The sequence below is a fragment of the Gordionus sp. m RMFG-2023 genome, chromosome 3 (genome assembly GCF_954871325.1).
Source record: "Gordionus sp. m RMFG-2023 chromosome 3, tfGorSpeb1-WG-v2, whole genome shotgun sequence".
Taxonomy (NCBI): Eukaryota; Metazoa; Nematomorpha; class Gordioida; order Chordodea; family Parachordodidae; genus Gordionus; species Gordionus sp. m RMFG-2023.
In genome coordinates this window covers 18,632,570-18,653,795 of record NC_088777.1, presented here as the reverse complement: position 1 = coordinate 18,653,795, position 21,226 = coordinate 18,632,570, and the positions used below count along the sequence as shown (strand labels likewise).

The 21,226-nt window shown below is 26.7% G+C and overlaps 1 protein-coding gene across 3 annotated transcripts in view; it reads right to left on the bottom strand.

The window, feature by feature from the left end:
• LOC135927163 (probable global transcription activator SNF2L2) overlaps window positions 1-21,226 on the bottom strand; it is a 38,510-nt gene that overhangs the window by 8,873 nt on the left and 8,411 nt on the right. For all 3 annotated transcript variants that reach the window (XM_065463109.1, XM_065463111.1, XM_065463110.1), the window contains 16 exons: window positions 16,647-16,911; window positions 14,148-14,466; window positions 12,054-12,227; window positions 10,706-10,951; window positions 10,048-10,268; window positions 8,971-9,152; window positions 7,727-7,844; window positions 6,460-6,680; window positions 4,396-4,537; window positions 3,952-4,075; window positions 3,152-3,280; window positions 1,667-1,876; window positions 1,243-1,368; window positions 925-1,058; window positions 535-677; window positions 115-302 (listed from right to left, as the gene is read on the bottom strand). In XM_065463109.1, coding sequence (XP_065319181.1) covers window positions 115-302; window positions 535-677; window positions 925-1,058; window positions 1,243-1,368; window positions 1,667-1,876; window positions 3,152-3,280; window positions 3,952-4,075; window positions 4,396-4,537; window positions 6,460-6,680; window positions 7,727-7,844; window positions 8,971-9,152; window positions 10,048-10,268; window positions 10,706-10,951; window positions 12,054-12,227; window positions 14,148-14,466; window positions 16,647-16,911 — 2,942 coding nt within the window. The remainder of the gene's footprint in view (window positions 1-114; window positions 303-534; window positions 678-924; window positions 1,059-1,242; window positions 1,369-1,666; window positions 1,877-3,151; window positions 3,281-3,951; window positions 4,076-4,395; window positions 4,538-6,459; window positions 6,681-7,726; window positions 7,845-8,970; window positions 9,153-10,047; window positions 10,269-10,705; window positions 10,952-12,053; window positions 12,228-14,147; window positions 14,467-16,646; window positions 16,912-21,226) is intronic.

The following is a 21,226-nucleotide window of genomic DNA, read 5'->3' as shown; positions in this document are numbered from 1 at the left end:
ATACTTTAAATATTCTGATAAAAAATATGGTATTCAATATTTTTGCAAATCTGACTTAATATAAGAAACCAGGTCTGTTAAAAAATTAATATAACCTTTTATATCTTATAATACCTGATGCGGGTTCCAATCAGAATCGAATATAACGACTGTATCAGCAGCTTGAAGATTAAGACCAAGTCCACCTGCTCTTGTACTGAGCAGGAAACAAAATATATTCAGTTCTGTATCGTTGAATTTTTGGAGCAATATACCCCTGTCATCTGATTTTGTTGAGCCGTCCAGTCTAAGATATTTGAAACCTTTTTTGTGTGAGAAAGATGATGGAAATAAATAATATATTAAGCTCTTGATAGGTTAATCTTGAATAAGAATGAGTTATAAAAGAATTATTCAAATTAAATTATCATAATCTTCATCTATATAATTAAAATGAAACCAAAGATATTGAAATTACTTCTAACAATAATTATAATGTATGGTTAATATCTTACTTTATAACAAAATATAATGATGGAAAATAAATTAAGTTACCTCTAAAGTTAAAGTAATCTTCCATTATAGTCATCAATCCTGTCATTTGACAAAATAGTAGTACTCGATGGCCAGATGTCCTTAATTTAGGCAACATTCTGTCCAGAAGTTCAAATTTTCCAGCTGCTCTAAATAGGTCAATTCTTGAGATTAAAAATGTAAAGATAGTATAATATTGACACCAGAATTTAAAAAGGAGGCATGCTGACAATACGCCTTCTATAAAGTTCATTTAAAAAATCACATATCCAGTAAAGAATAATCTTCTTAATAGAAAAACTGTCAACGAAAGGTTTTATAATATAATTTAAGAAAATACATAAATTCTTGAAAGGTATAAAAAATAAAAAATTTTTAAATAATATAATTAAAAAAATTTATAATAATTACCCTTGTACAATGCCATTAGGTTGTCCTATGTGTTCAGCGAAGGTTTCTTCAATATGGTTGAACATGAAGGGGTGATTGCATATTTTCCTTAATTGCATCAATGTATTCATGAGGGTTCTTGTACCGCCTTTGCCCTTAAAAATAAGGAAAATAGCATATTAAATTACGATTAAATATATTAAAATTTAGGTAATAAACAATAAATCGCTTATTGTTACCAAACTTTCTAAATAAATATATTTAAATTATCTACCTCCAATTACATACTGAACATTTATTATAATTATGTCAATGACAGATTTTTAAAAAATATATAACTTTTTTATCTCTTTCAGACCCATCAGTGAGAAGGACTCCCCTTGCTTGCATGTGTCTGTACAAACATCTTTGAAGCGCCGACATTTCGCATTTCACAACGTATTCAATCTTATCTGGAAGTTGACTCTGAATATTGTTAAATAACAAAAAAAGAATAAATTATTAAGATCCTTGATAAAGGCAATTTAATTGGGTGACATTTTATAAAGACTTGGCCATTGTATATAGAACCATGTTATGCAATATAAACAAATAAAAATTCTTTTTAACGCAACTTTTACTGCTTTTAATTTATGGTTCCTTGAAACAGTAAAAAAATTTTTTTTTATAGAATTCAATATGAATATCGGACCCAGCCGCGTAATTTAAAAAAAATTAAATTCTGTGCATCTCTACTCTTTGAAAAAAATATATATTAAGTTACCTCCACTTCCTTCTTGAGTCTTCTAAGCAAAAAAGGTCTCAGAACTTTGTGCAGACGCCTTATAATTAGTATGGTTTCTTCCTCATTCAATTCAACCTTTTCTCCTGTCAGCGCGAAAGGAGCGTTAAACCACTGTTCGAACGTGGAACAACATTTGAAAATGTTTGGGAGGAGAAAATTTAATAAAGCCCATAATTCGGGAAGTTTATTCTATCAAGTAAAAGAAATAATAAAAAACAATTATTAGATTGTAATAAAATTAGTTGTATAAATGATTTGGGATTGTTAATTCTATCATAACCTATCTAGATTAAAATGAACGTCGTGATATTAATTTTCAAATCGGATACAAATCATTTTTTAATAAATAACGAAATTCGTTAATATAAGAATTATTTGCAAATAATAGTAATTTTAAATTAATGCCATTCTAATCAAATATTATATTTATATTAATTTTCCTTGATATTATAGTGCTGATTTCTTGTTTAAAATTCCTTGAAACTAATTAAATTTTAAAAACATTTAACCAATAAGAGAGGAAATAATAGTGCTTTTTTTACAAGTCATGAATTTTGTATAGTCATTCATACTTATGGATTACTAAAAATAACATGTCTCTAAAAGAAGAAACCATTAGAAAAGCGTTATGCCTTTTTTAAAAATTTATTTTGAAATTATAAATAATTTACGCATGATTGTGAATTTTGCTATAAAATGTAAAAAAAAATTATTCCTATTACGAATCATTATTTGATTCAAAATTTAGTACTCGAATATGAATATTTAATGATTTGATTTTCTGGAGTCCTACTTAATCCTAACCTAAATTTGAAAAAAATCCACCACGAAATACCACATAAATAGAGGAGATAAGAAATAAATAGTAATTTATATTTAATATATTTATTCCCATTTATAAATAAAAAATATATATTTCAGGAGTGTCAAATGTCTGGTTTCCTAATCTGCATATCTTGATAAATAAATAATATCATCATTAATTAAAAAATTGAAGACTGAATGATAATTATTTAAATCAGATATTATATATAATAAATATATGGTGAATTCCATGACAAATCAACATGAGTTTGAACCCGACGCCATAAAGATTACTTATTTTGCATATTTATTCATTAATCTTATAGCTATTTATAAAAAAAAATATAGAGAAAATGATCATTTTCGGTTTTTGACATTTCAAATTTTTAAATTTAAATAAAACTTCTCGTTTAATTGTATCTAAAGATATTTATAATTAAAAGGAGTGAATTTTGCCCAAAATGCTCCATTTTCTCGACATTTAGAGCCAGTATCTTAGCCACTGTTTGAAGTTGGAAACTAAAATTTAATTTTTTTTCTTAGTTATAATATATCAGAGACCTGCAGACCCCGCCCTAAGCCCGGGGATAAAAATCGTGTTTTTTTGTTGATTTGTATGAAATTTCAAAAATTTTAATAATTGTTATAGTTCATATTTACTTGTAACGGAGTGCCCGTCAATAAAATTCTATGTGGCGCAATGTAATGGGAATTGAGAGTTTGGGTCAACTTGCAATGATGATTTTTCATGCGATGACCTTCGTCTATTATCATGTACTTCCATTTAATCTTAGGATTATTTTTGTAGTATCGATTAAAAAATATCTAAAATAAACTTGGTTAAATATTTTAATTTAATAAGTTGCAATAAAATAATGAATAAAATATATGTCAAGTTATAACACTAGTATTGGGACCTTTCACCATAATTTTTTATTTAATAAAATTTAAAAAGACTCGTATCATAATAATAAAAATTATAAAGTCAGATTCTTAATTGATTAAAACATGATTATCAAGCCAATCATGTTAAAGAGAAAAGAATGGGAAAAAAACAATATACATTGCTATTTCTACCAACTCTAAATAATCATTATAATAGATAGATTACAACATATCTTCGAAGGAAACCAGATAAGCACACCACCAATTGAAAATTTGATCGTGGCGTACCCATCGCCGATAATTTCTAAATAAAATAATAAAAGTGCCAAAAATGAGCGGCACACAAGTTTAATTATTATTCAAAAATTCTTCATTTCATGTATCAAGGCAAGATGGTTTGCATATATTTTTTTCTCTGTTTCTTATTATTTGATTCATTCATTTGATATTAATTTTTAAAAACACTTTAAAATCTTGGCTAGAAATATGGGGTATGATCAATCCAATAATAAAGTGAAGATATTATATTATGTAATTAGTTATTAAGTAGTAACAATACCAAAACTATGAATTACTTTGGAGAGCACGTGCTTATCTTTGATAATATATTCGTAAGTTGTGAGTAAAACGTTGAATTTGGCCGCCTTGAGGGGCTGAACCAAGCATTTACGTGCGTAAGGGGATCCTTTGTAAATGAGCCTAATTAATTTAATATATTGTTAAAATGTATTTAATTATGCAATATTTGTTTATGAAAAAATTTTGGAGCGAAATTTACAAAAAATATATTTAAAAAAATAAGGGTAGGTTGAGGGTCAATAAATAACAACAAATGAAATCTCGGTAGTGACCATTCAAGGTTGTTAAATTTTTTATCAACATTAAGGAGAATATGAATAAAAATAGGAACATTTAGATTTCAATAATACAATGAGGTACCAAACTATATGGGGTCACGATAATGATGGTCACCTCAAAGAGTCAATAAAGGTATATAAAAGAGAACTATTAAGACAAACCTAATTACAGATGGTGCCCATTTATCGAACTCGTAATTCCAATTAGAAAGAGTGGAGAGAGGGACTATAATAAGGAAAGGACCGTTAATATGTTTACGTTCCATGAGGTAAGTTACAAGGGCTATCGTTTGGATCGTTTTACCTTGGAAATTATGTTTTTTAATATAGGGCGTCAGGAAATATGTCAAAGTGTTATATATTAGGTAACTGGTGCAATTCAGAAATATAATTTTTAATAATTCACTAATTTAAATATAACTTTATTGAAATCCATGTTTTAAAAAAAAATTTCATTAGCTTTTGTATGATTATGTTATATCACTCATTTCAATAAATTGATATTTAAATTGTATAAAATTATTTACTATAATGAAAATATGTGAATGCCGACTAATAGATGGAAATTAAATACACAATTTTATAATTATCTATGAAAGGTGGGAAATTATTAACTTAAAAAAATTTTTTAGAATAAAAAGCTTATAAGTTCTTACATTCGTATTAATTCTTATCAAATTTTGTTTTAAGGAATGAATTTTTATTATAAAAAAAATAAACTGTAATTTAGTGCATTTTAAATTTTATACTCACAATAAATAACAAAATTAAAAGATATTTTATATTTTTCTTTAATACAAAAAATATTAATTTAAGATGGCGAAAAAAAATTGATTTATCGGTCTTTTGTATAGTTGGGTATTCGGCTTAGTCTAGCCGATTTGGGCTAAGACTAAGCCTATTTTTTTTGGCAAAGGCTAAGTCTGAGCCGATTTATTTTGGCTAAGTTTAAGCAGATTTTGATCGGCAAATACTCTGCTTTACTGTAAATTTAATAATAATTTGATTCAGAAGGGTAACAATAGTCATATTTGTTATTTTAAAAATTCGATGATTTTTAATTGAAAATAAATATTTTAAATCTGTTTTAATGGAAATTCAATATAATTTTCATATTCGTCATTATAAAACTTTTCCAATGTTTTTTTTAATGAAAATGGGTAATATAATGAATATTTTAAATCTGTTATGGTAAAAATTCAGTAACAATGTAAATCAGAAGGGTGACAATTCCAATCTTTTTTTAATTAAAATATGTATAAATGAATATTTTATAGTGTAAATTCATTAATAATGATGTAAGTTTATAAAGGTGACAATTGTCATATTCGTCATTTTTATAGCTTTATTTTTAAAGAGAATATGTAAGAATGAATATTTTATATCTGTTATTGTGAAAATTTAATAATAAATTCATGGGTGACAATTGGTATCTTCATCATTTTAAAACTTTTCCAATGTTTAATGTAAATAGATGATCCAAATGATGTTTCATATAGGCATATCTCATTAATTATATCATTGATAAAGTATGATTTTTTTAATTAATAAATATAATTAAATTAACCTATATTACTTGGTTCAATTCAAAGTATTTGTACATATTCTTGTACTGCAAAAAAACTCTGATAGTTTTCCTAATATTATATTTGAATTATTTCTTATTATATTGGAGTGCAATAAAAATTTTAATTTATACTTTTGTAAGCTTTACCCAAAGATGACAATTTTTATCCTGATGAATTTCATTATTATTAAATTTTCATAGAAAAATATACATTTTTACCTATTTTAAAGATTGGTAAGTTTTTAAGATTGCGAATATGACAAGACAATTATCACCCTTAATACTTATATTATTATTGAATCAGATTTAAAATATCCATATATAAATTTCATTAAAAAATATTGGAAAAGTTTTAAAATGACGAATTGACACACTTCTGAATTGCATTGTTATTAAATTTTCACTAAAACAGAGCGTTATTCCAGTCAAAATCAGCTTAAGCTCAACCTTAGCCTAACAAAATAGGCTTAACATTAGCCTTAACCAATCAAAGTCTAGGCAAAATCGGCTTAAGCTTCGCCAATTAAAATCGACCTAAGCTTAGCCTTAGTCAATATAAATCAGCTCAGGCCAAGCCAAAATAAATAGACTATTACTCAACTATAGTCTTTAGTAGTATATTTAATGTAATAAGAAAATGAAGAAGAAAAGAAAAATACCTAATCCCATTTCGTCGGCAAGAATTCCATTCAACTTATTATTATGCAAACTTACCATCCATTCAAGCCCTTTGACCTGATACTCCTTGAGGCTACCATTCACTAATATGGTAGCTTGTTCTGTCACCTTTTCTTGGACATAATGAGCTATTTGGTAATAATTTTTGCCTTCCCCACTTTCGCTGGGTTTACATATGTACTCGTCATCTACGTGTTGACTTCTTTTTTTATTAATTAAGTATTTATATTGATAAATTTAATTGTTAAATAAATAGAAAAGCAAATATTATGAAAAAGATGAGTAACACTGGAAATGACGAAATCTCTTTTTTACAACTAAATTGAATTAATCTAAGGCATTGTTAGAGGAATAGTAAATTTTTATGTTTTTAAGTGTTTATTTTTTGATAAACAATGGCAAATGTTTCATCAAATATTTCTTTACTCAGAGGCATGTGCAAAAAATTGACCATCAAAAATTTCTATTCTAGAATTTTATTATACTAAATTCCCTATTTTTAAACATTGGAACATATATAAGCTCAGCACATTGTTAAAATTTTACAGAATACGAATACTAAATTGTCGGGATTGATTTGCTAGTTAATTAGGCTCAATCTGTCTACAATTTGAAATCTAATTTTTTTTTCTCCATTGAAATAAGAATCTTATGCCAACAGAAAAACGGGCATTCCGGCCCATATAAGTTAATATATTGTGATTTGTTCATCAGTAGTTGAAATGGGTATATTTAAACATTTTTTATTATTCGGAATTTTGCTCCTTAACGCCATATTAATTAGTGTAATAAAAATATAGATTTTTTTAAAATAAAACTTATAAATAAATTTATATATTATTTTGCCCTTGTGATTTTTGTTTGCATCTGAATTTATTTGATATAATTTATTTAAATAAAATTATGAAATACAAGAAATTTATTTATTTAAATTCGAATATAAATGCAAAATTTTGAAGCCTAAGAAAAATTTTTATGGGCCCCTCCTCAAAAATATAGGTTAAGCCATCGATCATGTCTTTCATATCGACTAAATCTTATGCTTTGTATATGCCCATTTTCAGCATGGGCAGATTACTTTCTTTAAGATAAAAATTTTAAGAAGTACGCAGTAAATTATAGATACCAAAATCAGAATTTTAACCTTTTATGGTTGAAAATAATAAAATAAAATGATTGGATCTGAAACGAACGAAATTCTTACTCGAATAAACACACAAGCAAAAAATCAACTTATTAAACATATACTTGTTGATAATAGCTTTGGCATCCTCAGTCTCAGCCAGATCTCCATGATCATCTATTTGTTTAACGTTCACATCGATCACGGGACGATGATGATCAGCTGATCGCGAATCGCCATCTTCTAAAATATATTATATAAACAAGATTTTTATAAAATTTCCCTTTAGTCATTTTATAAAAAACGATATGGTTTTTTCAATATGGCTTCAAGATATAATTATTTAAAATATCTATCAGTATACCAAAATATAAATACGTTTAAAATATTTTATCAAAGCTCAAAATTAAATTGGTATGTTTTCCTAGAACTCTTCATTCCACAAGGTTGTACTCACAGTGGATGTGATTCAACATCTGATTAGTATCTTATTAAAAAATTTTTACAAACTTCATCAGCTGTTAAATCTTGTGGCATTGCGTCTACTGCATGTCCGGTTTGGAAAAAAAATATTAAGGACTGAATTGAAGAAATAGTACGATTTAGAAAAGCGAGGAAAAAGGAGGGCCATAGGAAAATAAAATAAAAATTGGTATTTTTTTTAAAAAAGAATATAATATTTAAATAAGAATTTTAAAAAATTGTCTAAATCTGAATCCGTTCTGAATAAAAATTTTAAAATCAAGGTTTGGTTTACATGTCCGAGAGAATGTCTGTCCAGCCGATCCTACTTTGGTCGGATTGACAGATCTGTGTAGGGTTCTACCTTAGCCTATAATTAGTTGGTAAAATCAAGTAATTTGATGTTCAAAATAGACAAGTACCCCTAAACTAAAATAGGGAGGGATAAATAGGTATAATATTTATTGTTATCGACTCATATATTTGAACACCAAATGGTATTATTATAGTTTTAAAAATGTTTTTAAATGCTACTCAAAGTTTTTTATAAATGTATTAAGATGAGTATTTTGTTTTTTAACTAAATTTACTCTATCCCTTTATTTAAATATAATGCCAATAAAATTACGATTTCTTTCGAAGGTTTAAAAATTATGATAGACATTAAGGGGGCGGGGTGGAATTTATTTTCGGATTGAATTCCTAATCCTAAACAATTTTAACAAGTCGATTTCCTGATCAAGGTTTTAGACCATGCATTAACGAAAATTGCAACTTAATAAAATTTTGCCAAAATTATTCCTCGTATTCCAAACTCAAATGATTTTGAATAAACATATCAAAAAGCGTTTAAAAAAAATTAATCATAAAATTTTTTGATTTTTCGTCGCACATTTATTTATCAAACCTTCTTCCGATTGACTGTCCTCCTCGGATTCAGCCTTGCTGTTAGCCAATAAGAGTTCAGCTTCGTCCAGATCGATTTCGTCCATATTTATTTCGTCTGCTTCCTCATCCGATAAATCGGATTCCGATTCGTTTGCATCAGGTTCAAGAGTGGTGGATCCTTTATCAATCACTAATTCGTATCTTAAGGGAATGTGAATGTTTTAGCGAAAATAAATATTCATTTATGATATATATTTCGCTCAGAATAAAAACTTAAACGCTTGTATTTTTTTCGTTATGCTCAGAATTAAAAATACTTATTTAGTTTGTTTTAAGGGCATTGCTATTTTTCATCTTTTTTTCTTTCTCTTACTTTTTAGGCTGTTTAGTGAAAAGCCAAACCAGGAGATATCCTTAAAATTTTGCTAAGTAATTTTTTAGGATTGGCAAATAAAAATCTTCGCTCAATATTTTAAGTATATTATTTACTAAATTTGATCAAATTACTTATTAAATAGTGAAATACAAAGACTTGCTTATTACAAAATAAATCAAGAATACTAAATTGTGCTATTAATCATTACTAATTAGATAAAAAAAAATTACTTTATTCATTTTGATTTCTATTCAAAATAATTGTTAATTTAATAATTTCATCAATGAACTGAGAAATTATTTATTATTCTAAATTTAAAATATAAAAACTAATCTAATATTAAACTTAACATTTTTAAATTTGTTAATGTAATGTTTTCAATTTTTTTTCACTATAAAAATAATCAATTTATTAAATCAAAAAATAACATTCCAATAACAATAAATACACTATCCATGTCTTAGAAATTGGTAGACTTAAAAAATAAATCCCAATGCTGATTATTTTAAATAGAGGGGATTACTTTAAGTGGAATATAATATTCAACAAGAAATTTTGTATGGTCGAAACGAGTCAAACATTTTTCCTTAAAAAAAATCCACAAAGTATTCTAAAATTTTAGAAAATTGATTGAGACGGGCATATATTTATATAGTCAATTACTCAGTATTGATTGATAACCATTCTTCAATTTGGACATATATTTATATAGTCAATTACTCAGTATTGATTGATAACCATTCTTCAATTTGAGCTGCATTCATGGAGGTAACATCTTTGGTCTCTTCCATCCTAACTCTATGCCTAACTTGATAAATCTTTCCGTTGGTGGTAGCCTGGGCATCTTTGGCGACTTGATTCAAAAGACTATTCATAACATTTTTTACGTCAAACGCGACAGTCGATTCAAAATTCAAGGAGGATGAATCGAAAGTTGATTCCTAATTTTTATTGTAAATTCAACCGAAACTTTTATGTTAACAATGTCAAACAAAGAAAAGTGGTCAATCAATTATTATTATTTATTATTTTGTGTGGACAAATTTTAAGAATATAATCATGACAGCCTTTATTCTTACAATGTAATAAAAGATTAAGAATTTTTTCAAAAGGAGAAATTTTATTTTATGGTAACCATCCACCTGAATCCCTTGCAAATGTATCAATTTTTTTTAAAAATATACTATGTTATCAATTTTAATACGCGAAATGTATTACTGCAAAATATCCATAATTATAAGGGTGGCTCGTTTATGTCCACTTAGCTTAATGTATAGAAGATTTTTGTGTGGTTTGGGGACTTAAAGGTTACTTTAGTAAAGAGATGCATACCATAAAAGGGAGTTTGAAGGTTTATTAAATAAAAATAAAATCATACCTTTCTCTTTTCTTCCTTCCTAGCCTGTTTCCTTTCCTTCTTTTTCTGGGCTAGTAAAGCCAGCAACAACCTGCGTCTGCGTTTTTTTTCTTTGTTGGTCCTTTTGACCTCCTCTATTTCGTATCTGTGTTGCTGGACCATGCTAATCAGGTTTTCGATGTACTCATCGGTTTGTTTCAATAGGTAGGCCAAGCGTTTGTCCTTTTGCTGGTCGATTAACTTGCGATAACCTTCTTCATCTTCAGCCTATTCCGTATTAAAAATAGAAGGGTTAAAGATTAATAAATAAAACGCTATGAGTGGAAGGGAATATTAACATATAAAAATACGCGGGGAAATAAAGGGGCCTATTTCTATCATTGAAGAGTTCTTTAAGAATACATTTAAATGCCTCATATTTTAAACATTTTATGTACATCTGATATTTTTTTATATTAAATAATAATATATATAGTTTCAGTGACCACATTCCTCCAAATAAATCGGCTATTAGTAACAATATACTTATAAATAATTCCATATTCCTTCAAATAAATTGACTATCATTTTGCTCCTACATAGACTATTATATCCATGTAATAAAGATTTAATAATATAATTTTTATTCCAATATGGTGGTCACATGTTCTAGACTGAATTCAGCACTCTTATAATCGATTTAGAATGTTTTTATTGGAGCAGTTCCTTATAAAAAAAAAATCATCATCATGCGATAGTATATCGTAGCTAATAATTTAAAAGAAATCTGCTGATCTTTCTATTTGTGCGGTTTATCCTTAATTTGCGCTAAATCGATCTATTTGGCATCCCTTCCATTATGAAAATTTATCCAAACTGCAGGTATTGATTGACACTATATCGGAGTATCGGTCGATATCTTAAATTCTACCGATACTTAAAATGATAATTAGCCTTCATAAATTAGTATTTTGTATATAGTACACTTTTTTTAAAAGTTTTTATGGGTATTTAATATTATTATTCATTTTAACTGTATTTGTATTCAAATGCATTTTTTTAAAAAATTTGCCTAACCCTGGTTGCATTTTGTCAATTTAAAAATTGAATCTAGTTTCGGTTCCTTTCAATTTTAAGAAAGGATTCTAGATTCTGAGTGCTAGAATTGTTCCGAGTGTTCCTGGGTTCGGTTCCAAACTCTGGAATAAATATATGGGAGAAGATATCAAAATGAAATTTGAATTTATACTTTAAAGATAGTTTTACCTGGAGTAAGGATGAACGAAACAATAAATTTATAATACTCCTTTAAATCGGTTGCAATGTGAATTAAAGAGGAAAATAACGAAAAAAAAAATGAAAAGAGTCTGTAAAATTAAAAAATTTTTACCATCAATCTCCTTAGCCGTTCTTTTTCGATTCGCTCCTGTTCCTTTTTCTGTTCTCTTTCGGTATTTGCGTGATAAGTAATGATTGTCTTGTTCAATTTATACATCTTTTGAGCCACCAGTTTATGGTAATCTTTAAAATCTTTGGCGTGTTGCATCACGGAATTTAAAAAGTCCTAAATCATGTATTTGAGCAATTATTTAAATTTTCATAATTCGAAATTTAAATAGCAATAATATATAAATTTAAATATCAGTATCGAATTGATGTTATGTCAAATATCGGAAAGAATCCGATTGATAGTCTTATTAACGTCAAAATCACTATTCTTATTAAATTTACTTCTAAATCATACATTCATCTTAGTAATTAACAGAGTTGTTAAACGCTACTTTTAAAAGTAGCGCGCTACCGCCATCGCTATTTGTTAAAAAAAGTAGCGCGCTACCGCTATTGCTATTTGTCAAAAAAAGTACGCTATTAGCTACTATTTTTTAAAAGTAGCTTTAGCTACTTGTTAAGCTACTTTTTATAAAAAAATTTACAAAAAAATTTTTATTTTTTGCTTATAATATTATTGTATAGTAAATATATAAAAATCAACATTTATAAATATTAAAATATAGTTAGTTTTGATTATAAAAAATTTTATGTAATAAAAATAAATATTTATGGTAATTTGTTGCATTTTAATAATAAAATCATTTTAATATTATCATCCCCAAGTCTAGAGCGACGATCAGAAAGTATAAGTTTTGCTTATTAAATAATCTCGACACTAGCACTTGAGGGTAAGGGCGTATTTAATCTTATATACATATTTTTAATATAAGATAGATTATCAATAATTTTTTTTGCAAGTGCATCGTATGTCTGGCATCCTATTATCATTATGAGGGCTAATGCCACAGATCTTCTTTTAAAGTTCTAGGGTCTAGTCAATGGCCTGTGATTCCCAAATAAGCTCAAAAATATTTAATCAGATCAATTTATAAATATAAATAAGTTTTTACCTTCTGTTATGTGTTCAACTATCTCCCATGGTACATATATATGATATCTCTGATAACTCTACTATTAGAGCATCTTTCATCATTTTAAAGTTATCTGCTATTTTATTCATTAGTGTCTGGCGGCATAAAATTGTTGTACCAGGGGGATAGAGTTTTAATCATCATGGTAAATGATGGATTATCAACTAAGGACATTGGCTGAACTGTAATAAAATCAACAATAACTTTATCACCCAATTTCTGAGAAATATTGTCATTTGCATTATTAATTAATTTGGTTTGGATTGAATTAGTCTTTTTGGATGTAGAGTCGCCTATACCAAAATTATTTAGATGTTTCTCCATTTCCTTAAAACTCATGAACAGTCTTATAAAATAAATATTATTAGAATGTAAAAATGGCAATTTACCTTTAGGTGTTTCTTGAGGTTATAGCTACTGGATTGATTAGGGAAATATTTTTTTTTACATTTTAAACAAATAAATTTGAAACCAGTTTTGGTTATATATTTATTTAAAAAAATTTTCAAATCTAGGGTAGGGGAAATTTGTATTATAGCTATTAAGAACATTTTCTTCCCTTGGTATCTTCCATTTCATTAATATCATTGTGTGAATCACTTTCAACGATTTGGATATCCATAGGCGATGACATTTTAAATTATTAACACGTGATTTAGGTTTATAATACAAATGAAAATATAAATTACAAATTTAAATTATATTTTAATTTCAAAATTAAATAATATATCATAAAAATTATAATTAATTATGATATTATATTATACTTACCTTCATTATATTTTTTAAAAGTAGCGAAGTAGCGGCTACTTAGCTACTTTCAAAAAAAGTAGCACGCTAAAAAATTTAATAATTTCAAAAAAAGTAGCCACTATTAGCTATAGCTACCAAAAAAGTTAGCGCGCTACTTTAACAGCTCTGGTAATTAATTAACTTAGTAAAAAATAAAGTCTTTTTTTTATATTACTACATGCAATCTTTTTAAAATAGATTAAAAATGGCAACAGTTTTCATAGAATTAATTTCTCTAGAATTTTTTAGTATATAATATTTATTGCTACTTGATGTTTTTGACGTCTCTTTTTTTCCTGTTCCATTTTGTGCTGCTTTTCAAGCCTTTCGGTTGTTCTGGCTTCCCTAAGAGTCAATCTTTTGGCCCTTTTATAAGCCTTTAGGTTCAGGCTCACACTGTAAGGGTCCTTTATATCGAAAGGAGGCTCCTTCCTCAGGCAATCACGTATGTCTCTCCTCAATTGCCTCTGATAATTGAGTAAACGAAGGGCCTTTAATTCTATCAATGCTTTAGTACGTAGGTCAGCCGGAATATCCAGGGGTAGATTTTCCAAGTCTTGAACACGACGGGCCATTCTAGAAGATATTCTGGGAGGGTTGTAATGAGTAGACAAATAAAAATTAAAATAAAAGAGGCAAGAGATATGGGAAAGAAACAATAAAAAAATAAAGAATGTCTGATGAATTAACATTTTAAAAATTTTATAGAATGAAAAGAAAACATTGAAAGTGAGCTTATTATGAAAGGAACATAAAAATATGTAAATAATAAAGCCTGCAAGCGAGCGGCTTTCATAAACTCGCTCAGCTATCGTTTAAAAATATAAACCCACCCACATAAAGTGTTGGATAAAAATTCTCAAGCCCCTATTAAAAATAATTTGATAGAATGGTGTGGTTTTTATTGATTTTGTTATTTTATATTTTTAAGATCACATTATTAAAAATTCAAGGTTTTGAGATTCAAACTTAACCGTTAAACCGGTATTAGCCGCTATTATTTACCGAGCCTAAACAGAACATGAACCGTAAAAAAATTTGTCACCCGAATCTGAACCTCTTAAAATGCCTTGTAAACCGTTTTGAACCTTTTGATATTTAACTCTTTTAGATGATTAATAATCAGTTTTGACTAATTATTTTTAGATATTTTGTATAATGATATTTTACAGTGCCAGCTACCCAAATTTGCATATGGAGGTGTTCTTAGTAATAAAATTTATTCTTCCTTCTTATAGATAAGGAATCTTGAAAATATCTTCAAAATTATTTTTAGTGATAAAATTTAAAAAATGTTCTTTTCTTTACATAATATAATACCTTGTATGTGAAAAGATTTGAAGCGGTCTTTATAGGTACAACCCAAACCAATATTATTTTTTACGAACCGAACCTTTCATCTAAACCTGAATCAAACCGATATTCGTCACTGTTTTAATCTGTTTTTTCTATGAATGAGTTAAAAATAACTCTCAATTCATTAACAGACTATAATAATATATATCCAAAATAAATTGGCAGTATTTTTTTGAATAAATTAAAACAATTGGAATTTAATTAACACAGTCTGAACAAGGCACATTAAAATATAGGTTGTGTGCATTAAAGGTCTGCAATGTGCGGCGCAATACCTGCCCCTCTAAAAAAATTTAGGGCTGGACAAAAAAAATTATTGGGTTGGATTATTGATGAATTCTGATATTTGATAGAAGTGATTATCCATAAAGTGTAGTGTTTTTAATTTAACCACTCCACAATATTATAAATAGTTATTTATGTTGGTGTTCAGCTAATATATTTCGGATTAGGTCCTATATTTAAAAAAATCGAGCTGGGGAACCTTGTTAAAAAAAATTTAAACGAGCCAGTACAAATTTAGAGGGATAGCAAAAGCTGAATTCCAACAAGGCCAGCCCTGAAAATGACTAAAATAACTTTAGTTAGCCATTTATTAGAGTTGGTCAATAAAAATCAATTTAATAAATTTGATTAAATACTTAATTATTATATGAAAGGCAAGGATTTAGATTATAGAATTAAATAATTTTTATATGAAAAATACTTCTACAAGCACAGTTATTACTTATTTAGATAATATGAAATTACTTGATTTATTTTAATTTTCATTGTTTCAATTTTTGACATAATGTATAAAATAATAGTTAATTGTATAATTATATTCACAATGTAGATTTAATATTCCAAATGTAAAACCCAAACATATATTAAACTAAAAATTTTTATTATGTTGTTAAAGTAGTGCTATTCTCTTTACAATAAAAAAAATAATTAGTTTGTTAAATTAATAAATCATTTTAATAATAATAATAGATTAACAATCACAAGCATTATTCATATCCTCGACATTGGTATTTGAATTTAATTCTTTAAAAGAAAACTAGTTTTTCTAAACGATTCCTAGGTTTGGAATACTCTCCAGATGATGGCTGTAAACCATCATTTAATTTTTTTTTAAAGTTGAAATATGTTAAAGAAAAGCTGGAATATATTTTTTGTTCGGAGAACAAGGGAATATATTTTTTTTATACTTTATTTGTATAAAATCCAACCAATGGTCTTTATTTTTATTTCTTTTTTTCTGAGTGGGAAAATGATTGACATTTTCAATATTTTTAAAAATAATATACAAAACTGCAACCTAAAATCTTTCAAATATAAATACGGACAATATCATATTTATTAGCTTCATAGTTTAGTAAAAATACAACTCAAATTTGTGGGTTAAACTTCTATTATAATCTATAAACCTATTTTCTCTTTCATTCAGTATAATCTCTGGGTCTAGACCGGATGGCTTAGAGACTGGAGCTAATCTGTTCACCTTTTGTTGATGTTGTTGAGCTCCCACAAGTTGGGCCAAAATATTCAATCTATGATCAGCATTAACATTGTGACTTGAGGAAATGGGTGTGTTTTGATTATTGAAATTGTATTGTTGTGAGATGGGTGGTGGTTGAATAGATTTGGAAGTTAAAGAAGTTGGCATGGACATTGGTTGCATTTCAGGTTTGCCTTTAATTAAAAGTAAAATAATAAAATTATTAAAACATATTATATTTCGTCCTGAGAATTATGTTATTCTATCCATTTTTGTCAAAAATGATTTTTTTAACATTTTCCGATCCGATCCGATAAAATATGGCGTTTTTAACAAAAATAAAATATTATAAAATTCAAAAAAAAGTTATATCTAAAAAACTATTTATTTTTATAAATAAAATCGAAATCCACTTTTATGTTTAATTGGTATAAACATACTGGGGTCATTCCATGTCAAATCAATCACTTTTCGGCCGACCCCTTTCGATTTCGATAAAAATTCGTAGGCTGGTTATATATGTTCTTATTAGATTATAAACAAAATTTTAGCGCATTAGAAACTATATTAGCGGAGATATTCGGGGTTAAAGGTCCAAAAAACGTCTTTTTTTGCTTTTTACTGATATTAAATAATTAGTTTTTAATTTAAAACTAAATATGATCAAATATTGAATCTAATATCAATAGCTAAGTTAATAATTTATAATTATGGCTAAAACATCAAAATTGATTTTTGATAAAATATGGGTCATCTTATGGTCAGTTGAAAACTTGAAATTAATATTTCGAAATGTATATGATCTCCGATTTTTAATTTTTTTAAGAAATATTATCCGTTTACTATTTTTTTAATAATTTCTTCAACAATTAGCATGGCTGGATATTTATTTAAAAAAATATTGCGATTTTTATACTTTTAAAAAATAGATGGCGCTATATATAATAGTTTTAATATGTTAAAATACATTTTATTGATTAAAAATATTTTAATGTATATATATCATACTAAATCGATTACAATGTGCATTATATATATTTATTTGTAATTCAGATCATAAATTTTTAAAATCTTCACAAATTTTACCTAATTAAGATAGTTTATAAATTAATTAAATCTTACTTTATCTAAAGGAATACAAAGCCTGGCTAGCTTGTGAGATTCTTCAGGAGATAATATATATGTTCGACTGGTGGAAGTAGAAGGATTGACCAGCGAGAGAATATGAGATTTAGGCAACACTAAAATATTATCTTTCAAAGGAAATTTAAATGAGACTGAAGGTCCACGAGGGTGTAAAAATCGGATTTTTACTTCTTCATTTGTATAAATTTTATCGATTATATATCCTAACCACCATTTATCATCATATACACATGTTATATATCCATTAATATTTTAAAATATAATTTTCTCATTTAAAAACGGAACTTGTTTTATATTATATTTTTTGGAATTAGAATATATTTTGGTTTTTAGTTTATTTTGATCAATGGGAATAATCCCGTGAATTTTTTGGGTCCCATGTATGGGCAGTGCAGAATTAAATCTTTTACGAAGAGCTAATTCCTCTTCGATATATTCTTGATTGGATACATATTCAAATTGAATATTAATATTTTCTTTAGCATAATTATATAATTCTAATGGGGTTAGGATTTGATTTTTATTTGGCCTTTGAAGACTAGCTCTGGCAACTAATCTTTTGACAGTTCCTCCGATACCGTCACATGCATTTTTGCCGTGAGCAGTGACAAAGAAATGCCATTCGGCAGGAATTAAAATCGTATTTATGAAGGCATATGTTCAGAAAATTTTTGCGATTCTTGTATTGAGACGCGGCTTCATTCGAAAAATATATTATTTTTTCTGGTTTAGAATTAAATTTGGCTGTTAAGAATTTAATGAATTTTTTTTGATAAAGTTGGACTGCACTAGTATTATGGCTTAATGATTCGGACAAAATAACAAAATTTATATTTTTTAATTCTTCTCCAGATTTATAATATGCTACAAATGGATGTATAGTGGCCTGCACATTGTTCCAATGAAATCCCTGAACTTCATCTTGTAAAATAAGAAAATAATTTTCAGAATAATCCAGAATTGTTAAAAATTCCTCATCTTTTAAATTTTCTTTGGAATTCTTCAAAAATAAACTTTGTGTTTAGCTATAAACGAGTGAATTCGATGAAACCATCAATGGACTTTATAATAGTTTCAAGATTTGCTCTATCCACCGTGATCCATTGTTTAAACGTGACATATTCTAAACGATTTCTCTGAAACAATTGGTATAATTGGCACATAAGAGATTCTATACAAGGGCATTGATCACAATTTGTTAAATAACATTTTGGCTGAGATGGATTACAAATAATTTGCGCCAAAAGATTGTTATAAGAATTTATACAGTAATCTTCTCCTGCTGTAATTTCAGCTATTACATTTGTCATTAATTTCACATTCTGATGAATGGCGCAGACACAAACAGTGTGTGTGCCATCCAACTAAAATTCAGTTTTTTGGTCTAAGTTCGGCAAATTTAGGGAATCCAATTGATATACTTGGGTATTCTTCCTTAAACATCTTGAATATTTCTTTAAGATTATTTAATATAAACCTTTGCTGATTCTTTCTCGCCTTTAACAGATACACAATCTTTTATTCCTGGCATGAGTCGGCTTATTTCATCAGAACTATAATTTTGTTATTTTTATTGCTTAAAAAAATTTTCAAAATCTTTGAAATTATCTTTATCTCTGGTTATTTTAATAATGTAAGATAATGACAATTTCATAACATTATTGGTCTTGATGAGTATGATTTAGTCTGGGGGGGGGGGGAGGGTTGGGGGTAGGCCTAATAATTAATGTGATTTTCGATTTTTCCCTTAATAATTTTCCTGCACCCCTTTAATCCTGCTTTTTTGTTCGTGTGCTAGTCCGATTCTTTAATTATTTTAATTTACATTGAAATATTAAAAAAATTATTAAAATTTTTTATCCTGCGAATATCTCAGGGGAATAAGGTTTACAAAGTTATATGATCGAATTTTATGATATATTATACATTAAAATATTTATAATCAATAAAAAAAATGAATTTTAACATATTAAAACTATTATATATAGCGCCATCTATTTTTTTTAAAGTATAAAAATCGCAATATTTTTTTAAATAAATATCCAGCCATGCTAATTGTTAAAGAAATTATTAAAAAAATAGTAAACGGATAATATTTCTTAAAAAAATTAAAAATCGGAGATCATATACATTTCGAAATATTAATTTCAAATTTTCAACTGACCATAAGATGACCCATATTTAAAAAAAAATTATTTTTGATGTTTTCGCCATAATTATCAATTATTAACTTAGCTATTGATATTAGATTCAATATTAGATCATAATTAGTTTTAAATTAAAAATTAATTATTTAACATCAGTAAAAAGGAAAAAAAGGCGTTTTTTGGACCTTTAACCCCGATTATCTCCGCTAATATAGTTGCTAATGCGCTAAAATTTTGTTTATAATCTAATGGAAACATATATAACCAGTCTACAACTTTTTATCAAAATTGAAAGGGGTCGGCCGAAAATCTTGATTTTTTTGCTCATTTGACATGGAATGACCCACGCCATATTGTTATTTTTGTTCACATTCTGTTTATAAAAGTGTGCAATAATTTCTTCAGAATCTGTTTTTAGTGAAGCTAGTGATATTTACAGTCCTCATCACCGCAGATTGACTTCTGATAAATTAGAAATTTTGGTATTTCTAAAAAGAAATCTTCGATATATTAATTTTAAATATAATTTAAATATTTATTTCAAATTTCATAATATATTTGTTTATTACTTATTATAACTAGATTAATGTTATTACTTATATAAATAAGTGATTTTCAATAAAAATATTTTATATACTTATAGAAGCAATTGAATTGAATATAAACTATAACTGATCATTATAATATATTTAAATGACATATGTTATGGTATAATTAAATTATAGATGTTATACTAATAAAAAGTATATTAAAAATTAAAGCCATTGGTATCTTTACAGAATACAAAATTAGATAAGATATTGGATTGGTAATAGGCCGATATCAATTTAATATCGGGAATATCAGATCGGCCTCCAAAACGGAACACCTAATATACATTAATTTTATCCATTCCATTAAAATATTATATTTAAATTTTTTAAAATTTTAGTCTTTTGTCTTGTTTACATCAGTAATTATTATTCAATAATATTTTTAAAATAATAAAAATAAAATTTGGTATTTATTCTATCTACAGTTTTAGAATAAAAAAAACACTTTTTGAGAAATATATCATGGTATTGGTATTTTATATAATTAGGTGATGAGGAACTAATAAATATACACATCCTAAAATTAAAATAAATAAAATTAGGAAAGCCTTTCTATTCAAAATACAGATAAGGAATGTTTAAAATTGTTATCCTGTAAAGTTGGAATATAATTCTAAGGCGAC